This window comes from Lacerta agilis, chromosome 15 (assembly GCF_009819535.1).
Source record: "Lacerta agilis isolate rLacAgi1 chromosome 15, rLacAgi1.pri, whole genome shotgun sequence".
Classification (NCBI taxonomy): domain Eukaryota; kingdom Metazoa; phylum Chordata; class Lepidosauria; order Squamata; family Lacertidae; genus Lacerta; species Lacerta agilis.
The window spans coordinates 39927003-39945182 of NC_046326.1; the positions used below are offsets into that span (position 1 = coordinate 39927003).

The following is an 18180-nucleotide window of genomic DNA, read 5'->3' on the forward strand; positions in this document are numbered from 1 at the left end:
ATGTATGAATCCACACATATGGAGTTACACTTCTTTTATAAAAAACATGAGAGCACACTCTGAGGCTAGTACTTTCCAATTATGACTGCATGTTGGGAAGAGGTCAAAACACATTTGCAACATTTTAGAATTTTGACATGTCTTCAAAGAACTGCACTTTTCCCATAGAAGCACAACTAATTGAGAAGAAGGGCATTGCAGTCTACCTTCTCCCCTGCTATGTCCTCAAGCATGGCAGCAGAAACAGCCTGCTCATCTGCAGCTCCTTATTTCATTGGTAACACTTCATTTGTAACACAACACACCTAAGGCTTGCAGATAAGTGGGAAAGTGCTGTTGCTCCTTAATTTTGGTTATTCCCCCCCACCCCCGGTGGGTAAAAGCCAAGACATTTTAGCTTTCTGCACTTGATTTCTAACAGTTTCATCAAGTTTCTTGAAGAAATTGAGTTAATCAATAAAAAGCCATTCAGAATAATTACTTAATTCTCCCCAGTCCTTAGGCAAATTATCAGTTTGTGGCAGGGTCATAGCTCAGGGGCAGAGTACCTGCTTTGCATACTGAAGAAGAGAAGAAGAAGAGTTTGGATTTGATATCCCGCTTTACACTACCCAAAAGGAGTCTCAAAGCGGCTAACTTTCTCCTTTCCCTTCCTCCCCCACAACAAACACTCTGTGAGGTGAGTGGGGCTGCGAGACTTCAGAGAAGTGTGACTAGCCCAAGGTCACCCAGCAGCTGCATGTGGAGGAGCGGAGACGTGAACCTGGTTCCCCAGATTATGAGTCTACCGCTCTTAACCACTACACCACACCTACATCTCCAGGTAGGGCTGGAAATATCTTCATGTATGAAAAAGATGGAGAGCTGCTGTTAGTCAATGTAGACAATACAGAGCTAGACAGATCACTGGTCTGACTCAGTATAAGGCAGCTTTCTATGTTCCTATACGCTAATTCAAACTGCACTGGGCAGTGATTCTGTTGAGCTAAAACTTAATCCCCACGGAATTATGTAATGTAACATATTCAGATCTGTGTACATTTAATGCCTTAGTATTTTAGATCATTCAAGTGAATGTTAGCAACCAAGAGACCTCTTCTAACATACTGTCCCTGATTATTCTGCATTTCAGCTATTTAATGCTAAAACTGATTTTATTTATATATACATAGAGAGAGAGAAGTGTTTTGCTCTTTAGTATGAAGGATGGAGACAGGCAATCATCAAACCCTTCCTGAGCAACTGACAATTCGGAGTTCATCTAGTCTCTCTCATTTTACAACTGCTATAGCAAGCTGCCTTCCTCTAGCTTTTCCCCAGTCCCTTCATACTCTGAAGGTCTCTTGCAAGGACCAGACAAATAGCTGAGCCAAACACTACACTGCCATATTACTGTCCCCTTTGAATGGGGAAGGGAGAACTGATGACCAAAAAGTCTGACAAGCAAGTTGCTGGCTCCATCAGTTCACAGGACAACATATCTGAATCTGAACTAGCTTTATATCAGTTTGACACCTGAGATAAATTAGGGATTGGGGAGGACACAGTGGCGGAAAGATTTAACCACTACTATTATTAGATGCAAACAGTTTTAACATTATTACTTTTTTAGTTTAAAAGACTAAAATGTCACTAAGCACCCCAAAAGACTCCAAGCTGTTGAAATTTCAATATAGTTTCAACTTTAGCCACAGGAAATGATCTTTAAAAACTACAAAAATTAGTATTCCCTCTTTTTTATATGTTACATGGGGGCATAGATAAGATGAGTCTTAACTGGATATACAACAGGGGCTAGGAGTGCTCAAGTGCTAGATTCAAACCCCCTATGGCTTTTAATAATGTACCTGCAAAGGCCTGCTGCTTCCACAATGGCTGTTAACCTTAAAGAACCACCCCACCAACTAGACTACTTCTGTCTTCCTCTTCCCTTCCCTCCACCCCACCTACAAAAACTGGCAGGTTTTATAAACGAGATCCTTCAAAAAATATTGCTCCACAGACTCATCTCAAACAGGTAACACCTTTTTTTTGGCAATCTCTCTTTTGAAAGAATCTCTCTCCTATTTATTCCAATGTGTCACTGTCAGTATCTAGTTGCCATGAGCAAAATGAAGCTATAGATACATGTTTGCGTATGTGGGTAAGAGAGACAATGTGTATGTGACATTGCTTATAGAGAGAGAGAGAGAGAGAGACTGGCACACCAGCCATTATTTTATTTTTTTTAGACTGAAACACACATTCCTAGGATCTATTTACATGAATGGTGCATTCCACAATCACATGGTTCTGAAATGCTCACTCTTTTAAATTTCCTCCTCATTCTGTGAATGCCTAACCTAAACTATTGGGGGGGGGGCAGGAGAGGGGAATACAAAGGAGCATGCTACTTTGTACACCTCCAGAGGAGCCCAGGGTCTGGTATACAATGACTCTGCCTTTGCAGCAGGTGAATACTCTTGCCATGACCCCGGCAACAACTAGAGAAGCCCTGCCAGAGACGGCTTCTTATCAACTTATTTCTACGGCTGTTCGCACTGCAAGGTGCGGCCAGAGCTAACTCTTCTGTGGGGGAAAGCAGCCTGTTCTCAAAGAGAAGCATGTGGAGCTTGGGCTTGAGTCTGGCTAGTCGCTGCCACCGCTTTGCATCACAGAAGTGAAGGGGAGAGAAAATGGAAGCTCTTCCTCCCCAAGATTTGAAGTGCTCACCTTCGAGCCTGCTGGAGATGCTGTACTCGTGTGGGCTTGTGGAGCCAGAAGGAAGAGAGGCTAGCTGCTCCTGGAGACTGCTCTGCCCGCCTGCAGGAGGCGCAGGGTCGGCTACTGTCTCGTTCTCTGCTGATACACCCTGACCCAAGGTTGCCCTCTTTGGTTCACAAGTGCTGAACCATTGATCTGAGGACAGACGTTTTGCACTCTGAAGTTTGCTAGCTTCTATTTTCCTCAGGTCAATATAGCCTGGGTCTTCCAACACGTTGATCCTGGAACCTGCACTCAAGGTAGTTCTGTCTGTGAAAGAATCCACTCTCCCATCATACCCTAGATCAGCAGGTGCTGAGACCTGGTGCTGAGGCCACGGCCTCTTGCAATCCCCGTGGTTTTCTTTATTGTCGCCGTTGTCTTCTTGCCCACCTTGGAAAGAGTTCTCTGTCCACTCTGACTCTTCGCTGATGCTTACGGCCGTACTCATGTCCCTGAGAAAGACCACAATGACAGTGATGTTGTCGCTGGAGCCAGCATCTCGAGCTGAAGCCACTAACTTGTGGGCCACCATGCTGCTATCCCCATTGTTCTCCTTCAGGTGGTCAGCCACCACTTTCACTGCTTCATCAGGGTTCACGGTGTCATAGAAGCCGTCGCAGGCTAAAATGAGGTAGTCTTCCGATCCATCTAGAACTGTGGAGCCCGAGTCCGCATCCCCACAGATGTATGGCTTGTGTTCTGCATCACCTGGAGTAGGTGGGTAAAGAAATCCAGAGAAGATTTAGGCAGCTGTGAAGTCAGGACCAGTGGATTCTCTTTACCTCTTGGCTTAAGGCAGCTGAACTGCTGGAATAGTGAAGGCAGAATGCTCACTGGTTGGGAGACAAGGGCTTGAAACTTCTTGGGTGGGGACTCACTTCTAGCTCTCATTTGGCATGAAAGCCAGTAAACACGAGAAGAGGTGGAGCAAATTTAAAAGGCCTAGGAATCGACTGATGATTCAGAATGCCATCTTTTCTAAGCTACTGGCTCATGGGAGTTTAGACCTCAGGTTTGGTAAGAGGTCCACTTTTGGATTTGCACTGCTTTATGGGGATGAGAGGAAAGCTGTAAATCAAATTGGACCTTGCAAATTCAATGGGGATTCCTGAATATAGAAGGCCCATTTTGTCTTGTGTTGAATTTAGCATGCTGTCTTTCTCCCATACTCTGCTCATAAAGCACAGCTCTCCTAAGTAACAGCTCCCCACATTCTGGGATGTTGCTGTAGCACTGCCTTTCCAGGACAGTGGAAAGACAAGTAACTCCTGCATTGGACATGCCCCTGCTTATCGCAACAAATGAGCCCTGCACCATGCTCTCTGGTGCAGTCAGAGAGTGCCCCACTCAAGAGACAACTGGCAAAATGCATCTGCTCCTCTACTTATAGAGCCATCTGGTCACACTCTGGTTTAATTGGAAGTGCAATAATCTTGTGCTGTTAATCCAATAAACACCTCAATTATGACTACTAGACTTCAAGATGGACACACTGATTTGGCAAGGGAATTCTGAAGTTGGAGCTGCTTGTCCCCTCATCAGGTATACTCCTCCTGAAAGCTTCCACTTTAACTAATATAGCTAACAGCTGATGATATTTTCCTCCATGCATCTGCCTAGTGTTTTATAAAGGCATATATTTCTCTTCCCAGCTTTCTGAACTGAAAAGCTCCAACCTCTTTGTTACAGGTGTTCTTCCTCCTGTACTTCCTCCAACTCTACAATATTCTGAGATGAGGTGTTCAGTCTGAAGACAGATTTTCATAGCAACACTGTAACATCCCTTTCCCAGTGCTGAATTTGCCTTGTTTGCTACTACAGTATACTGAGCAGACGTTTTCATTGGATCTTTCACTGTGATTACAGTATCCCTTGGCTGGGAAGTCACAACCAATTTAGAAACTATATTTAGTCACTAAAACTCATAGGGGCTAATAAGGAAAGGAAATGAAGAAGGAAAAATAAAATAAGACCAGAAGACAGGATTTCAGTTTCCTACCAATGGCTCTGGAGACAGACAGGCTCCCATTGACTCGCCAAGCCCCAAACCAGACCACGCAGCCTCCGAGGGCCTCAATGCGCTTCTTCTCATCCTAAACCAGAAGGGAACACACAAGCTGGTCAAAGGCTGATGCTGGGGATTCTCCTAAATATTTCAGTGCATGCTGTGTCTCGCTCTCACACACTACAATTTACTTGCTGTGGCAATTTTCATCCATTTCCCTCTGAAGTAGAAATATGTTGGCCCTGAATTAATGGCTGACTGCAGTAGCTAGTAGGCAACCGGACAGTGAGGGTCTGACAGGGCCCAAATCAGAAGTACAGAGGGACTGCCGTCATCCATCAGTTGCTTCAAAAGACACATCTTTTTCTTCTGCTTTTCCTGGCACAAAAAACTGAACCATTTGACTATGGTTGGTTTTCGGGTTGTTGTTTTTTAAAATAATACTGTTTTACTATTTATCTTCTGTTCTTATGATGTTCTATTTGATCCAAAGTTGCTTAGAAATGCTTTTATAGTGACCACCACACAAGTTTCCCTTCCTGTGGGGCTAGAGAACCACCCGCTCTGCCATTATCCCAGGCCAGGCTCACCTCACGATCTGGTTTATGAGGTTTCATCAGCTCCACTGCTTGGCCCCCCCTGACAAGCATCACCTGGGAGTCTCCCAGCCAGGCCACATACAGCATGTTCCCTCGGATGAACGTCACAACACCTGTGGTCCCACACCGCAAGCTCTAGGGAGAAAACAGAGCCTTAGCCTTGCTATAGACTGACAGAAGCTGCCTGGCTGCTTCAGGCATTTTCAAACACATCTCAACTGCTAGACTGTGAACTAAGCAGGTGGTTGGATTGATGGACTATTTACTGTCAGATGGGCAGCATATAAATAATAAAATTATTATTTTTATTTTTATTATATACTTGAAGCCTATGGAGTAACAAGCAAAGATTTTACCAAGTTGCTCTAATGCACCAATGTGCAATTCTGAGTTGTGCCTCTGCATATGCTAGCATATTAAAACAGTGCAGAGAATGTGAAATATCCCCAATAAAGTGGAAGTAATTCTCTGAGGACTCTTGCCCCCAGCTTGAAACACCCTTGCACTGAAACACACAGCCTTTGGAAGATTAACCTGCACCACAAATTGCTCCAGGTAACAATTGTTTATTCTGTGGTTGGCTGCAGAAGTGCTCCCTGTTGCAGATCTAATGGCACAAACAGCTGCCCCAGGAAGAAAGCTTTGTCCAAACTCCTTTAATCCCCACTCCTCAGTGGAGACCATTGAAGGTAGATAGTCTCAAATAACTGTTGAGCAGATTTTTCAGAATTAACCTCCACCCTCACCCAAATTAAAGTTGCTCATTCACCTCTCTGGCTGCCTTCTGCACAAAGCGTTCATCCGTCACTTGGAAGGCCTTGCACAGTGCCTCTGCAGGGTCATGCTGGAACATCTCTTGGTGCACCAGGTTCACGTGGAGGTGGATGGAAGCATAAATGGCAGCATCCACTCCTCCGTGGCCATCAAATACTGCAAAATAGGCCTGCTCCTCTTGATCCTGCCAATAGAAGGGCATTGATATGACGAACACCTGAGAACGAGGTGAGAAAGGCCACCAACCTGGGTAGTTCTAAAAGAGGATTAGACAAATTAATAGAGAAAAGGGCTATCAACGGCTGCTAGCCATGATGGCAATGCTCTGCATCCACAGTTGGAGGAAGCAATGTTTCTGAATACCAGTTGCTGGAAACCACAAACCGGGAGAGTGCTCTTGTGCTTGAATCCTGCTTGCTGGTTTCCCACTGGCATCTGGCTGGCCACTGAGAACAGGATTCTGGACTAGGTGGCCCAATGGCCTGATCCAGCAGGCTCTTCTTATGTTCATCAAGTAGCACAGGCAAACAGCTTCAGCTGTTGGCATTTTAACTGGGGTTGGGGGACAAAAGCCACACTCAATAAAGAACTAGGTGACTTGACTATTCTGCCGCCGACAACAACTGATTAAGTGGTTGCAACAGGGTTGCTGGTTTGGTGATGTTTCTCTGTCCAGTATTGGACAGTTGTTTATCTACATCGACATCACTAAGCTTATCTGTGGGTACAGCAAGTGCCAATTTCTTTCTGTCTCAGAACACACCAGGGATCTGTTTGCTCTTGTCGCACCTGAGGTTTGATAACTGTGTCCTAGCTGCCTCCCGTCCATTCTCCTTTCCTCAAAAAGCTCTTTACCTCAAGGTTGAAGAGGGTGTTGAAGTCTGGAATGCAGACGTGTTTGTCTTCCATCTTGCGGCGCATGTTCTTAATGGCATGAATGGATGTTTCGTAGTAACGGTGGGGCTTCTGCTGGAGGGGAAAGTCCTTTACCCAGCTGCTGCAAACCTCATGGAGTTTGCTGAACACTGTACGAGCCAGCTTCATTGTTTCTACCTCTAAGAGACCAGATACAAGAGAAGAGAAGAGTGGAGATGTGGTCTCTGCTGAAATAAGAAGCATCATTGTGCTGACCAGGAACTTCCAGTGTGGGGGTGGGAAACCTGTGCCCCCCCCGATATTGATGGACTCCCAGCAGCATGGCTCCAGGGTCAGAGCAGGAGGGAAACGTAGTCCAGCAACACCCGGAGGACCCCAGGTTCCTCACCCCTAAATGGATAGCCTCTTTTCTGTCTTATGTTTTATTGAAATTTTCAAATGTATCGAAACTATGTCACATTGTCACATGCTTGTAGCAAACAAAACTGCATACTAATTGCCAGTGCCACTCTGCAGATTGTATGCAGAGATCCCTTCACACAACTAGTGAGGTCCCCGGCAGTATTTGCATAGTCTACCTTCTGTTGTGCTTTCACATTCTTAAAGTGAACCTTAAGTAGGCATGATTTATCCACCAAAAGTAGCCAGGAAAAACTGCATGCCTTTGTCACTTGACTGAAGTAACCTCTAATCTAGCTTTGTAAATAAGTCCAAAAAAGTAGTAGTCTGGGCAGCAGGGGGGGAGGGGATTACATGTTTCCATGGTGGCTGCAGAGGAGGGACAGAGTCCACCCCGCTGCCAGCATGCTTATTTGCCTGCCGGAATTCCTTGTTAGCTATGGAACAGGTGAGCTCTCAAATACAATGCTGGGGTAATGAACAATTTGGTGTGATGGGTCAGAACATGAGCTATCAAACCAAACACTATGATTCAAGTCTGCTTCTAGCCACTTAGTTCATTTATCCAAATTTATTTTCCAATCTCATTTTAACCAGCTGCTACATAATTCTGAACTTCTAGGATTAGCAATATGTCTTTTGGGTTGCATCTCAGCTGCAAAACACTGTCCAGACCCAGCTGCCTGGTGTCTGCCAATCCTGAAGCAAATAGTTAATCAGGCACACTTCCTTGGCAGCTCTCCAGCCTGATACATCTCTAATGTAGTCACCACTGAGGAACCAGTTGCTCATTTCCATTCTCCTTACTTTCTAGCCCCAACCCCAATGTGGTTTCCTGGCAGCAGGTAGTGAATATTCTGACAGCAAAAGTCATCAGAGCAAACCACATGGTGATTGGCCAGCTCCTCTAGACTAGGCAGTTGCCAGTCCCACAAGTGAAACACCACATTGGTTGCAGAGCTTCCCCAACCAATACCCTGGAGAAAGGCAAAGTCTGTCCTGCAGCTTTGCACATTTCAGAAAACCCCTTTGAAGGAGAAACTGATGGAAGGTGCCCATTTGCTGTGCTGAAACTTTAAACGCAGCCCCCTGTGGATAGCACACACAGTGTTAGCATCATCAATAATTACTGCTTCAGATTTTTTTTTAAAGAGCCCTCAACAGGCTATCCACCCCCATGCAGCTGAAAATTACTCATCAATCGTTAATGTTGCAGTGCCAAGGTAGGGCTGAGTCAGCTGCCATCCTGCCTATGTCATGCACCATTTCATCTTCCCCCTGCTGCCTGGGAACCATCAGGGCTGGAAGTGCTGCTTAATTGCATCAGTTACAGTGGGAGACCAGGCCCAGCCATTTTACCCAACAATGGCAATTGGCTAGCTGACAATTGCTGCAAAACGGGACATGTGAAGGAAGGAAAGCAAATTTGTGACCCATTTCCAATGGTAGATTTGCATATTCTTTTGACATACCAAAATTCAAAGCTGCTGGGGTGCTTATGCGGCTGTTTGCAACTGAAAGCGGATGAGTTCATTATGCTAGCTGAATATTTCTTGAGCTCAACATAAATATAATATAAAGTATAAAAATCAATATGAAACAAGCATTGTGATTATGCCATCATTAATTCAAGTGAGACTTGTATAACTTTCAGCCATCGAAGGAGGAGAGGAAGGCACTGGCGGAGGAAGAGGAGTGCGGGGGGAACGCACCGCCCCTGGCAGTGCGATCCCGGCAGGGTGCCATTGCTGCTGCCCCCCCCCCCGGCACACTGAGCGCCACACCCCCAGGACACGCGCCAGCCCTGCCCCCGCCTGCTCTCTGCCACTGAAGGAAGGTCAAGGCTTTCAGAAAAAGCCACATGGTAACTTGCTTAGTCTTTAGGACAAGCTTTGGGTAGTCCTCCTAAGAACCTCCCATTCTTTAAGAATCATTTTTGTATTTTAGCAACTAGCTTAAGTAATTTATGGAATCACCATACATTTATAATGCAGAAATGCTTCTGAGTTCCTCTTCTCAAAACAAAGCAGGACTTATTTACAACATACAAATTGGAAATTAAGGCTCACAGCTTGCCTTAAGTCACCAAGAAGCTGTATGCCAATGGGGATATGAAATCCCAGCCTGCTCAACCCTGTATCTGAACCACTGCCCTCTGCATATGATTCTGCCACAGAGTCACTGGTGCTGACCCATGTTCTCATTCTGCTAATTGATATATTTGTGTGTTGGGCTCTGTACATTACAAGTTTAAAGACATTCTAAATAGGGCAGCTGCAAGGAATTTCCAGCTCTCTCAAATATTCTGTGTAGAATGATTAGTTTGAAAAATGTCAACATTTCCTTGGAGACTGTCAAATATTTATGCAAGTTTTAACAGATCTCAATTTGGAACTAATGAGGGCTGCTCAGCCAGAACAATGACAAATCTGCTTCATTCACCTGCACAGTATAGGGAAAGGCAGAAAGACCTACGATTTTTTATTTTATTTTTTATATTTTAAGCAAATGCAAAGGAGGGAAGGATGACAATATATTTTCCAGGCTGAACAACAAACACCCTGTCAGCTTCTCCTATGAGATGCTATCTTTCATTGTAACAAGCGTTCTGGGGAGCCCACAGAGGGAGCTTAGTCAGCACAACCCAGAATGAATTACAGCATATAGCTGGAGGATGGAAAGTTTTGCTGCATCATAAATACAAACAAGTAAAAAGGGAAAGTTTATTTTGCTTTTTAAAAGATTGGCTTTAAAAAGAAAGACATTGTGTTGCAAATGTCACAACAACAATGAATTTTCTGGGGAGGTGAGAGGAGGATAATGTGTGAAAAATGAAGAAACACAATATCGCTTAGAAGAGCCTAGGACAGGGCTCCTGAAATACGGTAGTCACAATGGATGCTACCCCATAAACAACTGACCAAAGGTAAGATGCAAGTCAGAGGATTCTGTTTGCAATGCTGTTCCTGTTCTTGGCGGGGGCGGGGGGGAGCAATTTAAGCATCATGCTCCATGGCATCATAACAAAAAGGAGTGGAGAGACTTGGGGTTGATAATTAAGCAGATGGACTGACATTTCATCATATTCTGGGATTTTATTTATTTCATAAAATTTATACACTACTCGATTGCAAAAACCTCAAAGTGCTTTACAAAAAGATACTGTATATAAGGCACTTACGTATGATCCCATCGGGGCTATCCTCATGCTTGGGCAAGTAATGTGCCGAAAGATCACTCTGGAGGACTTCATCAGCTGTCGCACGGGCTAAAGCAGCCGCCAAAAATGAAGGGCAATTACTGGAAGAGAAAAAAGAATTGGGAAAATCATTTTTCTGCTAATAAGGTAATTGGCAAGTTCCACAACACAGAACCACAGGACAATACTAACTAAAATAAGAAGGTAAATTTTGCCCCAAAACCGAAAACAAATAGCACTAGTCCTTTGTCTCATCTTTTCTAAGAAGAACTTTGAAAGAAAAAGTTGGACCTTAAGGGCTGCTCTTTTTCTTTTTAAAGGCTGCATTGATCAGCTTGCTATCTTGGTTACCCTCCCAAAAAGCGCCACATAATCTGCTGCAGAGCTCAATCAATAGCATGCTTTTTTCTTTCTGGTGTTACTGGCATGGACAAATGAGATCTAGTGGAGAAGGGTGTCCAAGACTCTGAGATGTCAACCAGCAAGTCCACAATGCAAAACTCAGTTGCTTTTAATGCACTAGGTGGCCACTAGGCAAACCACTATTTTTTCAGCAATCCCACCTGCAAGTATTTGGATACTACTACTAATTTCAATACTGAATTAACAGGGTTATAATAAGTATTAAGGCTGTAATAATAAATGTGGGGCAATTTGAATACTCCACTACTGATTCTAAGCATTAAATGTCATCCTCAGCGTATGCACATCTATTTACTGCGATCTTTCCCTTGGAGTAATATCTGCCATATGTTCCAATCTGCTTAGAGGTAGACGTGGACCTACTAGAAAGATCCCAACATTGCTACAAGTACAACTCTGCACAAATCTGCACAAAGTACATATCTTATTTATTATGGTGTATAACACTTTGCAGCCTAAACACAAGTTTTCCCTACTAGCAACAACATGGAAATTGAAACAGGGGTTGTGGTAAGATAGAAAAATTATCTGTCCAAATGTCTTAGAGCTCAGTAACCCACCCCTACCCTGACACCTTACACTCTTGAGTAGTAACAACCTTGACTTTGCACCCATTAGGAACATTTGAAGCTGTCATATGCTGAGTCAGGTCATTGGTGCATTTCACTCAGTACTGGAATTTGGACAGGAAGTCTTTCCCAGCCCTATTTGGATATTCTGAGGATTGAATCTGGCACAATGTAGGTGCACTACCATTGAGCTACAACCCTTCTTAGTCCCATTATGAAGCCACTTTACACAGTGCTTCCCAGATGATTGCTTTTGCCAACAAGCAGCCTTTTGAAACAGTAAATCTGGAGTGTCATTACATAAAGAGATTTATAACTTAAGTGCATATGCTAAATCTCCCGGCTATTTCAGTTTTTAGCATTTCATGTTTATGTAAGTTACCGTATTTTTCCATGTACCCTTATTTTTTTGAACCCAAAATTAAGAAAACAAAACCCTAAAATAGAAGTGAAAATCTGGATGATCTTTGGTGGCAAGTTAATCTTTTTTTGGGCAATCGCCTTCAAAGTTTCCAGCATGAGGTGCATGCAGTGCACTGTGGTACAGAAGCAAAGGCAGCATCTGGGGCACAGCATGCTCCCCCTCGGTGGCAGCTGCTGCTGTGGGGAAGCGAGGGGAAGGAGGCTCCCAAGCAGGATGCCGAGAAAGAGCCGCGGGAAAGGCAGCACCCACTCTGCGCTGGGCCATGCTGTAGAGCAAGCTGAGCTGAGGAAGGTGGTGAGCGGGCTGGGGGCAGGGTGGGAGTTTGAGGGGGGGGAAAGGAACGAAGGGCAAAGAGAGGTAGCTGAGGCAGCTCTCAGCAGCAGCAGTGGCAGCTGCTCTTGCTCCGGTGGTCGAGCCATCGGGGGCTTCAGGAGACGAGCCAGTTGCCAGCATGCAGCCGGGGGGGGGGGGGAGGCGGCAGTAGGAGGGGCTGCCTCAGCCCGCCCAAGCCAAAATCCCAGACATCTGCTTAAATGTTTAAAAAATCCCCCTGGATGCCCATGTTCCGTGTACAAGACGACCCCCAATTGTTTACTTTTTTTTATTTAGCAAAAACCTCGTCCTATACATGACAAAATATGGGACTTAAACATAGGGTTAAAAATAAAACACCAACAATATCCACCAAATGATATCCTGTCAAGAGTCAAGTTCTAGCCCTTTAACTTAAATGCCATCAACATGAGCCTTTTCTCAGCATCAGCAGTTGTGCCGACTACCCACGCAGTGACTTCAAAGCTCAGTAATACGCACGCTAATGAAGCACGACTAGCATGGGATATTACAGAGTCTTTGGGTTGGTTTTTCCTGGCACTAGGCAAATCCTTGGATACCATTTAGCACACAGCAAGATGCTGGCTCTCCACATCCATCAGCAAAAATGAATGCACTCTGACATGCTCTTCCCAGCTCATTTCCAGCATGCTCAAAATGCAATCACAGATTTATAAAATGAATCGCTTTATTTATCTGAGGTGTATCTGTGTGTGCATATTTACAATGAACTCCCGTGTCCCTGAAAACTATCACAGTTTGTTGCTATTTCATCTCATGCATGCTGTGTTAAGAACTGTGATAGAGAAAAGGGCTACAAATAAACCAACAAAACAATAAATAAATATATGTAGCCACCCAACCACAAATCTGATGTAATGCAAGCCAAGTTATGAAATCTGAATGTAGAAATTAAGTCGTGTGTGTGTTGTGTGTGTGTGTGTGCACATACACACATCCCGGGTGGCTTTCGTACTAAAGTAACAAAACCTGATTATAAAAAATACAAAACGGAACAAGGTTTTAATGACCCGATTCCATTCCCTCTTGTGTGAAGTCTTCTCCATTAGTCTCTCTTTCTTCGAAGCAGCCCACAAAATCCCAACTTTTTAATTATGGTATCCCTTGATTATACCCACAGCTAGCTATCCTCAACTGCAATTAAATCTAAACATGCTACATTTTCTCTCATTCATCCCTGCTTGCTCTTGCCTGTCCCTCTGTTCTCTCCTTTCTGGCAAACGTTTGATTTTAAGTGTGTTTTCCATTAGCATTACCAGAAGATAACCATTAAGATGCAAGTGACTGGGTTTTGCCAATAGCTACCTATGTGGGTCTGCTTAGTCCACACCTGTGAAGCTTGCACACTTGTATCTAAGCCAAAATATCGAGCTAATACTCTGACAATGCTGGCCTCAACAAAAGCTACTCAGGATGTTATTAGATAAATTAGATGGTTTTGGAAGTATATTCTTCTGACTCTTTGGCAATGCAAGCACTTGGCACAACACCCACAGCTGCACTCCTGTACTCCTGGGAATAACGCCACTGAACTGGAAGGCAGGCAGCTTCCATCAATTAACTTTAGAGGGAAACAGTCTGAAACAGGCTTGTGTCACCTTATTACATTTGTCTGTGCTAATGGCTCCATGTAACATCAGAGAGTGTGGAAGAGATCTCTATAAAAACACTTATTCTATACAGTTCTATTTCTGTTCTAAATTTAATACCAAAGTTACCAAACCACCAAACTCATAAAACAGTCATTTGACAATTTTGATGGGCAAGATAAAGGGGGGAAATCTCCAGGAAAGCTCCCCTTCCTGCATCAGGATATGTTCTTATAATAGTACCAGCAGACGGCCACAGAATTAATTGCCTTTGACATCTGTACATTGCAAATCTTCTTAGAGAGGCTTTCCAGGACTGCAGTGCAAGCAGGGAAGTGATCAGCTGGGCCAGTCCCTCTGCTTCTGACTAGTAACCATTGGAATCTCTTTCCAGAGGCTTTTGTTAAGGAACCTTAACTGGATTGCTGTGTGCTGCAAGCCAAGACTAGACAAGACTCTGACAGCTAAACAATGGAGGAGATGTCACTCTATTACTTTGAAATACAACCATGCAATTCAGTACCCCCAGTACTATTCTGGACTTAATATCAGTTAACCTCAAACTAGTATCAGGAAATGTATTTTCATTGTTTCAGTCTGTGTGATGCTCCTGAACACAATGTAAAAATAGACACAAACATAATCCCCATACAACGTTGCCCATGCTTTATTTCTTAAACTAAAGGCAAAATGTCAGGTGTAAAATTAGTCCTCAGTGATGTACGGTTTGCAAAGTACATGTTTAACATGTTTTGCAGTGTTATTTGGTTGGAAAACGAACTTTAAATCAACTGGTTTTTAAAAAAGGCAGTAGCAATGAGATAATTTAAATTGTTGCTGTTGTACCTTTATATTCTCCACTTTGGTTTTACATTCTACTTGAGGAAATATATGCCTGTTTTACCAGCCATTCATCTGATAACATATAATATGTTTATGAAATTCCAATGCCACATGTAGCCTCCCTTTTAATCAAGAGCCAGCCTACCTCTGCATGAAGGGCAGGTGCTGGAGTCTGAGTGCGACTTATTTATGGAATCTAATACAACAAGTTAAAACAATTATCTACAGTATTTGATATTGAGCTGATTCTTTACATTTAAACACGAGTGAACTTCTATGGTCTCAAAAGCAGCTTGAGGAAGATGAATGACAGAGGATGAAGAAAGAGTTGTGAGTAGAGGAGGGCCCTTTTCCCATCATTTGGACCCCTTGGGAAACTCAACAAACCTGTTGTACCTGGAAATGGATGTGAAGAGTGCAGCTAAATGGGATACAGCTGTGGGCAGCCTGAGCAAGTACCATCCACCTTGGGCCTGCCAATAAAAAGCAAGTCTAGAGTGATGTCTGCTGTTTTAGGAACTCTTCTCATTGTGAGACTTCTGTAGGTGAGCTGAGAGTTTGTTTGGACCCTGGGTGAGAACCCAGAGCCGGAGGCTGAGAGCAAGGGTGTGTCTGAAGGAAAATGAGCTGATACTGATTTATATGTATTAGTAATTTTGTATTAATGTAACATTTTTATTTCGCATTTTATATGGAAGAGAGAGATGTGGGCTCTGATGAAGTTTTACTTCACGAAGGGCAGAAAAATATTTGGCAGTAAAGTGATCCTTCAAATGCTTTATGGAGTTGAAATCTGGGGCGAGGATGAGAGTGCTATTAAAGGGTTAGAAATGGTGCAAAACTAATTTATCAAGAGACTGTTTACCCTACCGAAGGGAACGGCAGCTGCACTCTTACACACGGAAGCTGGATGGCCAATGTTAACCGCAAGAGCTGATTGCACCAGATTTAATTACCTAAAAAGACTGTCCTCCATGCCTTGCAAGCTCTCGCCAGCCCTGTGCTATGTGGAATTGGAGAACAGCCAATGCTGGAAATGTAACACCCAATGTTATTTGAACTCTTATTATTTCCATAAGCTAGAGATTATACCCACAGACAAACGCCAGTTAAAGGATTGGTGCCACTGGACAGAATCATGATGTGAACTGTAAGCAATCAAATCCTCTAAATGCTCTCCTTGGTTCCCCTTTCTAAAAACGGTCCATTTTAGAGCCAGTTACCTGTTGAATCTCCAGCCAGCCTCACTTAAGATTTGCTTTTACTAAGCTTCATTTTCAAGCTATGCCCTCCACCGTCCTAGATGGATGATATTAACAGGGTACCATACGAAGACAGACTCTGTATATGTGGGCAACTGCAGGAGGTGATTTCTCACCTTACCATCCATACAGGAAAGATGTCTCTCCCTGGCAGAGAAGGTCCTATGGCTTCTTAGTGATGTAAATGTTTCAGTGACTCATAAAGTTGGCCTTTTTGCTTTGGAGGCCAAAAAGATCAGAAAGAAGACCCTTGACAATATAGCAGTGAACTGCAAGGGAGATGCAGAGATCTAAATAGCACAACACCCCTTTTGCTTGTATTTATTTTTGATTCAAATTTGTCATGGTCAATGGCTAGTACAATAAAGTTATTTGGATTGGGTGGATGTACCTGTGTATTTTTGTAATACTTTGTTTAAGTTATCTCCACCCTCCACCCCCATCAATCTACCCGGACACTGAGTTCCAGCGCCGAGGGCCTTCTGGGGGTTCCCTCACTGCGAGAAGCCACGTTACAGGGAACCAGGCAGAGGGCCTTCTTGGTAGTGGCACCCGCCCTGTGGAACAGCCTCCCACCAGATGTCAAAGAGAACAACAACTACCAGACTTTTAAAAGACATCTGAAGGCAGCCCTGTTTAGGGAAGCTTTTAATGTTTGATGAATTATTGTATTTTAATATTTTGTTGGAAGCTGCCAAGAGTGTTGGGGAGGCCCAGCCAGATGGGCGGGGAATAATAATAATAATAATAATAATAATAATAATAATAATATTTGCTGCTTCAGTTTTTTGTACACTGCTTAGAGATATTTTGAATATATTAAGTAATGTAGAAATTGAATAATCAAAAGAGTTAAAAACTTAACTAGTGATTTGTGACACTGTAAGTTTATAAGGTTTGACAGTTTAAGCACCAAACTTTCTGCAAGCATTCATGCTTTCATGGAGCAGATTGGGCTTTCCCATACCTGGTCTTGCAGCTACCAGTAAACTCAATATTTGCTTCTGTTACCTTTCATGTACTTTACATATTTCAGTGCTTCTAATATTTCCTGTATCACCTCAACTATTTTTCAAGATCTACTATATAGGACTGATTCTTTCTTTCTTCACTGCTCTGATGACAAACCAATCACTTCTAAGAAATAAATAGTAGAGTGCAGAATACACTTTATAAGAAAGATACGCAAAATCTACCATCCTCAGCATCCCCTGCCATCCTGAAAATATGGAGATCATTAAAACAACAAAGCAATGTTTTGAACAAATGTATTTCCTGTGATTCATCTCTGCAACTGAATGATTTGACAACTTTGATTTTTATAAGGTTTTTACCATAGGACATAATATATATTTTTAAGAATGTGTGTGTGTGTGTGTGTGTGTGTGTGTGTATGTGTATGTGTATGGAGAGAGAGAGAGAGGGATTGTTATTAAGTGTATAAATAAGGTTAATGTAAAGATTATAGATGTAACAAGTCCAAGAGGTATGGAGTGGTTGCTTATTATATTGTTTTTGTATTTTTCCCTCACACATATTTTTTCTGTGTGCAAGGGTGTGTAATTTTTGTTGTTGAGCACATTAATAAAACTTTAAAAATTAGTAAGAAAAACTCAGAACTCCTAAAAGCTTCTCAGTTTCTGTTGCACCTCAACCCATGACATTTCCTCTTCCGTATATACAAAACACAATAAAATATTAAAGATGGATGTTCCTCCCAACAAACAAGCAGGAGCTCTTATTATGTTAAAGGTTACTGAACTTCCTTCCATACCTTAGAAAATGCAACTTTATTGTGATTCTGTTAAGATGCAAGTACCGGTACTTTTAATAAAGCTAGAGAAGATAAACCAACTAATAAAAATGACTTTGTCCACAGTTCTAGCATTTAAGTGTGCATTCTGTGCCTTTCTAAAAGAGGCACGGTACCAGTGAGGATTCTGGGTCTTTCCTTAGTGCTAGAGGTTGTGTTATTCAAAGATGCTTGGCACAGAGACAGCCAGAGAGAGGAGCATCCATCCTTGATAAGCAGCCTGTAGAGCTTTGAACGGATTACTGGTGCACATAAGGGATGCCAAGAGTGTGCTATTCTTGGCGGAGGTGTCACTGAAGATTCTCC

At 43.1% G+C, this 18180-nt stretch overlaps 1 protein-coding gene across 1 annotated transcript in view; it reads right to left on the reverse strand.

Moving 5' to 3' along the window:
• Positions 1-2180: 2180 nt before the first annotated feature.
• The window catches only part of PPM1E (protein phosphatase, Mg2+/Mn2+ dependent 1E), a 92146-nt gene continuing 76146 nt past the window's right edge, over positions 2181-18180 (reverse strand). The window contains exons 2-7 of the mRNA XM_033172484.1: positions 10580-10698; positions 6979-7178; positions 6119-6307; positions 5341-5484; positions 4745-4838; positions 2181-3453 (exon numbers count right to left, since the gene is read on the reverse strand). Coding sequence (XP_033028375.1) covers positions 2390-3453; positions 4745-4838; positions 5341-5484; positions 6119-6307; positions 6979-7178; positions 10580-10698 — 1810 coding nt within the window. The 3' untranslated portion in view covers positions 2181-2389. The remainder of the gene's footprint in view (positions 3454-4744; positions 4839-5340; positions 5485-6118; positions 6308-6978; positions 7179-10579; positions 10699-18180) is intronic.